The 10,844-nt window shown below is 37.8% G+C and overlaps 1 protein-coding gene across 14 annotated transcripts in view; it reads right to left on the bottom strand.

The window, feature by feature from the left end:
• Nucleotides 1–2,090: 2,090 nt before the first annotated feature.
• Nucleotides 2,091–10,844, bottom strand: part of LOC143730845 (NACHT, LRR and PYD domains-containing protein 3-like) — a 78,496-nt gene continuing 69,742 nt past the window's right edge. For 12 of the 14 annotated variants that reach the window (XR_013200658.1, XR_013200659.1, XR_013200661.1 and 9 more), the window contains 2 exons: nucleotides 4,351–4,524; nucleotides 2,091–2,567 (listed from right to left, as the gene is read on the bottom strand). Coding sequence is in view for 10 of the 14 variants with exons in the window: in XM_077221408.1 (XP_077077523.1) it covers nucleotides 2,561–2,567; nucleotides 4,351–4,524 (181 nt within the window). In the remaining 4 variants the exon portion in view is untranslated. Of the gene's footprint in view, nucleotides 2,568–4,341; nucleotides 4,525–10,844 lie in introns of all 14 variants that reach the window. The other 2 variants (XM_077221407.1, XM_077221415.1) reach the window with 2 other exon arrangements.

Below are 10,844 nucleotides of genomic sequence, written 5' to 3'. Positions count from 1 at the left end.
TTTAAGCGTGAAAGGGTTAATATATGCATAATAAATTATGCTGGCTTATCTTTTTATTATGCTGTTTAAACTTTGCTAGTCAGTTTCTGGTTACCTGTGCAGTGTTTTAGCTCATTTAAAAATCTGTCGTTCCAAAAGCGAGTTATCAGTGTATTGTTCATTGATGGTATAAAGTTAAGCCCCCTTAACAATTTCACATGCCCCCTCAGTCATTGCATCCTGCAGCCGGGCCTGAGTACAGGGTTAGGGAACAAGGAAGGCCAGGGAATAAAGTGTGTTTTTATCCTGGATCTGAAGGCAGAAATGGAGGGGCAGATGTAATATCCAGGGGGAGCTGGTTCCACAGACGTGGAGAACTGCAGAAGCTCTATCAGCCCTCTGAGCCGTGAGCGGCACAAGCAGGAGCCCTTTGTGTGAGGATCTCAGTGACCTTTGAACTGAGTATGGCTGTACAAGGTCAGTGACACAGGTTGGGGCCAGCCCATTAAGTGCCTTAAAAACAAACAATAAAACTTTGAACTGAATCCTAAAAAGAACTGGGAGCCAGTTTCCTCCAGGCCAGCCCGCGCCACACCCTCTGCCCCCTGGTTATCTGATATTCTCCGCGAACATCGTTATAAACTCAGGGGTGCAGAGAGGAAGTGGCGCAAATCGAAAGATCCGACAGACCTGGATCTTTATCAATCCCTCCTCTCTTCCTTCTCTGCTAAACATATTCAGTTTTGATGAGAGAGAAAAAAAAACTATACGCGTGTGGATTAGAACCCGTAACCTCTGACACGCTTGGCAAAAATTCTACCACTAGACCATTTAAGAACTGAAACTGAATTTGCGGATCGATGCATTTATTTACGGGTTGAGCAGAGAGGCTGCACAGGTTGAGCAGCGGGCAGCGGCCGCACACCATGCCGCCGGATGGTGTTGCTAAGAACTTGCAATGTATAACCATTATCAGACCGGGCCTCGCGGCCTCGAAACACTACCAGGCCACCGGGAAAAATCCTGACTCTCCCGATTGCCACTCCGCCCCTGATTGTTACGCTGATGACACGCAATTCTACCTCTCATTCCAGCACGTCTGACAGACATTTCTGGCTGGATGAAGGACCACCACCTTGAGCTACTTGTGGTCCCGGCCAACCCAACACTTCATCACAACTTCTCCATTCAGCTAGGCTCGTCATCCATAACTCCATCAAGGTCAGCTAGGAACCTTGGGGTTGTAATTGATGATCAGTTGAAATTCACAGACCACATTGCTAGAACTGCCCGGTCCTGCAGATTTGCCTTGTACAACATTAGGAGGATCAGGCCCTTCCTTACAGAGCATGCTACACAACTCCTTGTCCAAGCACTTGTTCTATCCAGACTGGACTATTGTAATGCTCTCCTGGCTGGTCTTCCAGCTTGCTCTGTCAAACCTCTACAATTGATCCAGAATGCTGCAGCCAGAGTAGTCTTTAATGAGCCAAAGAGAGCACACGTCACTCCTCTCCTCACTAAATTGCACTGGTTGCCAGTTGCCGCTCGCATTAAATTCAAGGCACTGACGTTTGCCTACAGAACAACCACTGGCACTGCTCCCTCTTACCTAAACTCATTACTTCAGACTTATGTGCCATCCAGAAATTTGCGCTCTGCTAGCGAATGTCGTCTTGTGGTACCATCTCAAATAGGCACAAAATCTCTTTCTCGGACCTTTACCATGATTGTTCCCTGTTGGTGGAATGATCTGCCTAACTCAACCAGAGCTGCTGAGTCCGTGGCCACTTTCAAGAAACTGCTGAAGACGCATCTTTTTCGTCAGCACTTGATCCAGTAATACTAACACTTTCTCTTCTATTCTCTTCTCTTCTACTATTTAAAAAAACTGTTAAATTAAACTGAGAGTGGTCATAGCACTTTTGTTGTCCTATTGTTAGTTTAACTGCTTCTATTGTTCTTATTTGTAAGTCGCTTTGGATAAAAGCGTCTGCTAAATGAATAAATGTAAATAAATGTAAATGTAAGGAGGCCAGAATGGGGAGATGTGCTCACGGCTCCTAAACAGCTACAAAACACACTAAAGAAAAAGAAAACTTGAAAACACATCATATGACCCCTTTAATACAGTAATACAAATGTAATGCAGCAATTATTAAAAACATGATATACTGTATACACTCAATCCTCCATTCTTTTCCAAAAGTGAGCTTGATCTGTTTTTTTCTTCTCATAATTATGAAAAATTAATCTTTCATTAGTGTTTGTCTCCCTCTGCTGGTACAACACAAACACATTCAGGATCTATATTTACTCCAACATTTTTGAGTTTATTCTGTGTATTTATACAAATAAAATGTTTAATCTATGAATGAGAAACTGTAATTTGCTGTGAAATAAAAGGTGTTTCACTGCCGCCTCATCAGGTCTGTCAGAGGATCGTTGAAATCTAAATGAAGTCTTAATTTATAACAGTGAAGTCACTGTATCTTCAGTCTCTGTTGATTCTGTTGACTGTGAGTCTCTGTAGTGGATCCTTATTCACCATCAGATGATCATCAGAAGATCAGACTGTCATCTATAACCTAAAATAAAACACACAAACAGTCACATATGCAGTATGAGATATTACGTCTGTCACATCTTTTCATAAGAAAACTAACTAGATAATCTATATTAATTCATTCTCAAACATGATAATATAGCTTCTATCTGATGCTCAAAGTCACTTTACAAAATCAAAAGCACATGAAAGTTCACTTTCACACAACGGACAACTGATCCAGAACCAGCAGAAATCATCATTACACTCACTACACATTTAACATCAGTTAATAACAAACAACACAAATCTTATCACACACATAAGGCGTCTTTACACAGAAAAAGCGGCACAGAAACCAAATCTGAAGTGGATTAAAATCACAAAATGTGCATTTACACAGAATGTTTATTGCTTCTCTGATGCGGCATAAATGGAATATTTATCTGATGCGCAGGAAATAATACTTTGAACATTACTATTTTAAAACTACAGTTTTAACAAAGTGTTATAAAATGAATTTAAAAATAATTAACAAAGAAATAAAACTTGAGATAAATAAAAATACAGATTTTTAAATGTCCTCTGTGTGCTATAGCTATCTCACGCTTTGCTTGTCATAATTCTGTGGTACTGATAGCTATTTTCTATTTCTTAATAAAAGTGTTCCAGGTGCAACAAATGCTACAAAGAATTTTTACACCAGGAAGATCCCCGCAGGATTAAAAGAGCTCGAAAGTTTTTTTTCTTTTTTTCTAAGAGCCAGAAAGAACAATTATGCTATCGTTAGTGTTTCAGGCAGGTTGTGTGAGTGTGTGTGTGTGTGTGTGTGTGTGTGTGTGTGTGTGTGTGTGTGTGTGTGTGTGTGTGTGTGTGTGTGTGTGTGTGTGTGTGTGTGTGTGTGTGTGTGTGTGTGTGAAATATCGTCCTCAAGAATATGATTTCTGGAATATAATATAACACAGTGACGGTGAATAAGCATTTACCGTATCTGAGAGAAATGTAGCGGTGCGTTGATCTGCCAGTCTCTTCACAGGAAGATTACAAACGGCGAAAGACACTTGATTACACACGTCCACGACTCTGTTATTTTGGTGGTTTTCTTCACGATGTGAGTACAGGACACTTTTACTTTATTGTCCCTTGTTGGCTGACAATGTTTACTTTGGCTAAAACAATATGGAGCTCGGTCTATATGTTCTGTCTTCCGTTTCTTGATTCTCGCGCCGCGCGTTTGGTTGTCATGACAATGACGTAGTTTATAGCGACACAAGTTCGCGTTCATTTACACTGAACCAAAGAAAATATCAGAGTCATCTTTGATACTAGCGGCTGAGGTGGGTCAGACCGGCATATTCTCAGTTTGCTTTTATGCGGCATTGTGTCTTTACACAGAACTTTGAGCAGACACAGAGCCGCTTCAGAGCAGCCTGAACTCGGCTGTGTAAAGATGCCAATAGAGACAGTTAAAGGGGAAAAGCTGAAAATAACATTAATATTATTTTCACAATCAGTCACAACACTATGAGCAGAATAAACTCATATTAAACAGTTTTTATATATTATATATAACTCATATTTCAAGTTCAGAGACCTACAGAAACTAAAGCTGAATTTAAGACTCATTATCTGATGATCTCAGACACAATATTCACACACACACACACACACACACACACACACACACACACACACACACACACACACACACACACACACACACACACACACACACACACACACAGTGTTACTGAACCTGAACCTTTACTTTAATTTGTAGAAGATGAAAGAATATGATGATGGAAATCATTAAGAACTATTCTTACACTAGCATTTTCAGTTTATAACGTGGATCATCCTCCAGATCCTTTAACAGCTTCACTCCTGAGTCTCCTAGTTTATTCCCATACAGATACAGATCTCTCAGGTGTGAGGGGTTTGATCTCAGAGCTGAAGCCAGATCAACACAACCTTCATCTGTGACACCACACTTACTCAACCTGTAGAGAACAAGGACACACATTAAGCCTATATCCAGAGATAAACATGACCACTTAAACAATAAATAACATAATGCTCTCAATATGAAAAATATAGAAAATTACTAATTAGTTCATGTTGTTAAATTACATCAGTTATGTGTGTGTGTGTGTGTGTCTGTGTGTGTCTGTGTGTGTGTGTGTGTGTGTGTGTGTGTGTGTGTGTGTGTGTGTGTGTGTGTGTGTGTGTGTGTGTGTGTGTGTGTGTGTGTGTGTGTGTGTGTGTGTGTGTTGGGAGAAAAAAATCAATTCACCAACCTATAGCGATTTTTTTGTTTAAGATTTTAAAATGGATTTCTTATTCCAGAATCAATATTGATTCAAATTAAATTGCTTTATTTTTGTCCTTGCTTATAGGCGAGGTTGACAGAAGTTATTCACTCTTGTTCAACAAAGGATGAAACATGTCGTTATCTATGAGTATCGTAATATCCCTCTCAAGTGGAGCGTGGAAGCGGCGTGAGACTGAATTAGTGTTGCCAACTTAGCACCTTTGTCGCTACTTTACTTAAAACTTAAGACTTAAAAGTTACTTAAAAGTTGCTGGCTACGGTATGTTTTTCAAGTTCAAATCACACTCACCCAAAGAGGAAGAAGCAACAAAGATGAAAATTTAGACTGATTGCTACCACATTGAAAGTCAAAAATCTCGCTCGGTGGATATGGAATGTGAAACTGACGGCGCGCTCTTGAATCCGTGATTCAAGGACATTGTTAAAAGGACTCGTCTGTGAAAGAACACTGTAACGTTTCATGATCGTGGATTATGAAATGTGGACATTGGTGCTTTATGCTACGGTGGATTTAAAGGATTAGTTCACCTTAAAAATGAACATTTTCTAATAATTTACTCACCCCAATGCTATCCAAGATATACATGTCTTTCTTTCCTCAGTGAAAGAGAAATTACGTTTTTTGATGAAAACATTTCTGGATTTCTCTTTGAATAATGGACTTCAATGACAACCAGCGTTTTGAAGTCCAAATCAATGCAGTTTCAAAGGTCTTTGAAGTGCTTGAAACGGACTGTGCACGATCGCAGCTGAGGAGGTGGGTCTTATCTAGCGAAACGATAGGTCATTTAAAAAATTTTTTATATATATATATATGTATACTTTTTTAACTACAATTGTGCGGATTGAGCTGATCTGCAACACTCCGGGAACTACGTCATCACGTTGAAATGTCCATGTCGCGGGCGCCAGCGGAAGTACCGCTCCACTGTTTACAAAGTGACCAATACAATTTGAACTATCCTCTTTCGCACGGTCCAGTGGGGCGGTACTTCCGCTGGCGCCCGCAACATCGACATGACCTTTCAATGTGATGACATAGTTCCCGGCGTGTTGCAGATCAGCTCAATCGGCACAATTGTAGTAAAAAGTATATATATATACTATTTTTTTTTAAATGACCTATCGTTTTTCGAGATAAGACCCCGCTCCTCAGCTGCAATCGTGCACAGCATTTTCAAGCACCTCAAAGACCTTTGAAACTGCATTGATTTGGACTTCAAAACGCTGGTTGTCATTGAAGTACATTATTCGAAGAAAAATCCAGAAATGTTTTCCTCAAAAAAATTATTTTCTCTTCCACTGAGGAAAGAAAGACATGGATATCTTGGATGGCATTGGGGTGAGTAAATTATTATGAAATTTTCATTTTGAGGTGAACTAATCCTTTAACCCTGTGGGGTCAGGATGCACGCCAGCGCGTTTTGCTGGATTTTTTTCACATAACAGGAAAATAGACTTAAAATACTCTGTCATTTATGGTCATACAGACTTAAGAAATATGAAAAAATAAACTGTTAAATGTCTACTTTATTATGTGTCCACTTACAATCGAAATAAAACATTGTGCTTTTGTAAAATAAAGAAAATAAACAGGGTGTGTTTTCGGTCTCTCCGTCTCCATGAACCTTTTTTTTTCTGGAGCACGTCTCTAAACTTAAACAAAACTCAGCAAATACTATAAACCCAGGCATGAGCAATGTATCTTTATAATCATTTAAGCTTGTACTTTTAAAATAACTAATTCAAAACTAAAATAAATATTCTCTGTTTATGTAATCTATATAAAATAGATTCTAAAAGTTATTCTAAAATTTTTCTAAAAATGTGACACGCCCACGCAGAGCGCGCGGTATTCAGACGCAAATGATCTGAGGCGATCCATGCAAACATGTTAACGCCCACATCAACTCAATCAAACACACCAAGTTTAATCAGATTAATGTACTATGTCGTCTTGTGAGGCTGTGAGGAATAATCCTGGGACGTTTACCTCAGAACAAGTGCTGATTTATTTTCATTTCGAGGAGCGACGGATCTAGCCGAGAATTGTGAATAGTAAGTTTTTTATTCTTGTGCTTTGTTCTAATCGCGATATGGAATAGTGTCTGTAAACGCAAAAAGACTGTTTAAATTTGAACCACATTTCTGTGTGTGAATGAATTAACGGCACAGATTGGCGCTGTTGTTTACTGTTACAGATTAAATATGAAAGACAGCATTTCGTAGTTTTGGATATATTATAAAGTTTTAATTCCTAAATAGACATCAAATAAGCTTTTGTTAGCCAGTTTCTGCTCATATGTTAAATATATAGTATGTTTTGTCAAAAATAAACCATCAACTAAGATGTTATTATAGTGTTTGTTCCAATGTAAGCTATATCAACCTAAAGAATCCTTAACTTTAAAATATGTATGATAAAATGTGTTGGCCTACTTTAAAAAAGAATACTTTATAAGAAATTTATGGAAAAAGACGATTTTCTTTTCAAGATGTTTCCAACTCTAACTTTGAACAAATTCTGTAGAATGGCCCATATAGCATATTTGAATTTGTTTCCAGGTATGACTATGTACTAAAATCACGTTTGGGTTCGGTACAATTTTTAATGTTTTTAAAAAAAGTCACTTATGCTCACCAATGCTGTATTTATTTAATTAAATATACAACAAAAAACAGTATTATTGTGAAATATTATTACAATTTAAATTAACTGTTTTCGATTTTAATATATTTTAAAATATAATTTATTCCTGTGATCAAAGCTGAATTTTCAGCATCATTACTCCAGTCTTCAGTGTCACATGATCCTTCAGAAATCACTATAATATGATGATTTGATGCTCAAGAAAAATATATTATTATTATCAATGTTGAAAACAGTTGTGTACCATTTTGTTAGGATTTTTTGATGAACAGAAAGTTAAAAACAACAGCATTTATTTGAAATAGAATCTTTTGTAACATTATAAATGTCTTTACTGTCACTTTTGATCAATTTAATTCCTCCTTGATTAATAAAAGTATTGATTTATTTTATTTATTTCCCCCCAAAAATAAAATAAATATTTTTACTGACCCCAAAGTTTTGAACGGTGCTGTTTAATGTTACAAAAGATTCTATTTCAGATAAATGCTGTTCTTTTGAACTTTCAATTCATCAAAGAATCCTGAAATAAAAATGTAAATAACTGTTTTCAACATTGATAATGATGAGAAATGTTTCTTGAGCATCAAATCATCATATTATAATGATTTCTGAAGGATCATGTGACACTGAAGACTGGAGTAATGATGCTGAAAATTCAGCTTTAAAATCAATTATATTAATAAATTATATTTTAAAATATATTAAAATATTTCACAATATTACTGGGTTTTTTTTGTTGTTGTTGTATTTTTAATGAAATAAATACAGCATTGGTGAGCATAAGACTTCTATATATATATTTTTTTTTTCTCCTCGCATTCTTTCTTGTGTTGCATTTGTTCTGAATGAAAGCCTCATTATGCAGCTCATTATGCAGGTCATTGTCTTCTCAGGTGCGAATCACATAATTATTCATGATCGGGTTGGACCATTCACGCCCACATGCATATTGCCTTTCCAAACAAAAAGTGTTTTACAAAATTTAAATCAATGTATTGTTTTATGTGAATGATTAGACAGGATGGTTTTCAGATCATTTTGAAGCAAAAACTCTAGGCGACAACACCCATTAGTTAAAAGTCTTGTGGACACATATTTAGTATGTGTTTTGTGGCCTTATTTCAGAAACTTTAATTTTTAGTTTTTTCAATAACCATGCATAAACATTATTCTCTCAAAATACAAACATGTACATACATGTTGCTCACATAGTATGGTAGCCCTGTCTGTGCTAAATAGAGTGTAATGACAACTTTGCCATTAATATGTTCATAAGCAACTGAAAAAAGCACAAATGTCAGGGCATGTCAAAACATCTCAAGGACCCCAAAAACACCTTAGACACCACAGGATTAAACAGCGTCTCAGAGAAGAGCGTTGTCACTCAACAAAGTTCCATTATTTGAGGAAAAGTATTTAGCATGCTTTTAATCGTGTGCAAGCAGTTTTTGTATTGGTGGAATTAAGATGGCTGAAGGAGGAGAGGATAATGTTGCAGTTTTTGAACACAAGAGGGCACCTAAACCACCTCAAAGAGCATTAGAGGAGCAACTGCACAGACGAATTGGACAGAGAAGAGCGAAATTATCAGCTCTTACCAGTAAGATCCACGCAATTGAAAAGTTGATGATTAATGAAGTCAATCTGCAGAATGTACAAGATTGTAAGCAATTTGACTTTGTACAATTGCTAACCGAGTTTATGGATTTAAATGTACAAATTCAAGATATTTTGCCTCGAAATGAAAAGATTGCAGATCAACAAAATTGGTTTCAGGCTAAAATGGATTCCATGAGACTTTTTGGAAATAACACAAAAAACTGGATTGCTGCTGTTGGCTATAAAAAATGCCAAGATAACAATGTTGATATGGAGGATGAAGTTTCTCCTCATGACAGTGCCTCACAAGTATCTGTGAAAAAGAGTGAAAAGAAGTCTAAAAAGAAGTGTGATTCAGATATAGAAACTCAATCCGTTTCCTCCGTATCATCTGCATGTGCACGTGAAGAATCAAAACGTGCAGCCCTGCAAGGGCAGCTTCCCTAAAGAAAAAATGACAACTTGAAATCGAAAAGATGCAACTCGTAGCCAAAATGGAGGAACTTGAAATAGAAACAGCGCTTGCAGAAAGCAATGCTCAATTGAAATTACTGAAAGAACATGAAAAATTGACGGAATTGCTTGTAAAACAGCAGACACAAATTCAGCTTCCAAGTAAAGACATCCCAGTGTTTACTGGTGATCCATTGACGTTCAAATCCTTCATCCGGTCCTTTGAGCATACCATGCTCAAAGGAAAAAAGACAAGCTATATGTGACCCGTCACGGAAAGCAGTGACACAAGTCGGCAGCACAACTTGCGAGCAAAATGAGAAACAAGCGTTTTTTTCCAAAATTTGTGATTTCCGCTTTTTTGCAGAATCTGTTAGTTGAGATCATGAAGAAGCCTCTCCAAGTTTGAGATAACAGTATTGGTATATTCAAAAGCGTACATTTTGAGGTTGAAATCGGCTTGTTTTTCGGAGATTCTAGCATGCAGTAGGGGCGTGTCATTGTCTGTGTGTATTTCCATACTGAATAGCCGCCGGCGCTTTTGCCCCCGCCCCCCAACAGCGTGGCTACTTAATTATGCAGCGCTCTAGCCGGCTCTATCTGATATCAAAATTCAATGAAGATGGACGCCGCAAAGAATGTCGCAGACGAGCTGAACCGTGGCCGTTACAATGAAAATGTTTTGAAGTACTTCTTCGACAAGCCGGATGCTTATGAACAAGCGTTCACTGATTCTGAAGACGATCTGAGCGACGATGAAAGTGGCATGATAAGACTGAATAATATCCCTAATCTACAACTGAGCGAAGATGAAGACGAGGAAGAATGTATCGGACTGGCGTCAGACGAGTTGGACCGTAAGATATCAGAGGCTATATCGATAGTAACATTTGATGGGGATATAGATAGAGAAATGGGGAAAATCCGTAACTTTGACTGTAAATGTTACACGAGGAGAAAAGAGAACTCTCTGCATGGGAGACAGTCTTGTAGCCAGAAGCTTTCTCCAGACATTATGTACAACATACGGCTGGATTCTTTAGCTGCGGAAAAAGAGTGGCAGGACATGCGAATTATTGGACATTTAGAGGCAAACAGACGCACAGTGCAAACTTCGGAGATGGTTACATCCTCAAAGAAGACCCCGACAAAGAGAAAGTGTGCCCGAACGACTTATTTCATTGGAGGCAACGAGATCTGCAAGAATACTTTTCTGTTTCTTATGGGGTGAGTTTCCATAAACATCAAAGTTTGTCGTTTTAAGTTCATTCTAAGTTCAGCTC

This window comes from Siphateles boraxobius, unplaced genomic scaffold (assembly GCF_051911475.1).
Source record: "Siphateles boraxobius isolate OS27281-9 unplaced genomic scaffold, OSU_SipBor_1 82, whole genome shotgun sequence".
In the NCBI taxonomy this organism is placed as follows: domain Eukaryota; kingdom Metazoa; phylum Chordata; class Actinopteri; order Cypriniformes; family Leuciscidae; genus Siphateles; species Siphateles boraxobius.
Note: the sequence above shows the minus strand (reverse complement) of the source record. Positions and strands in the feature narration are given on the sequence as shown.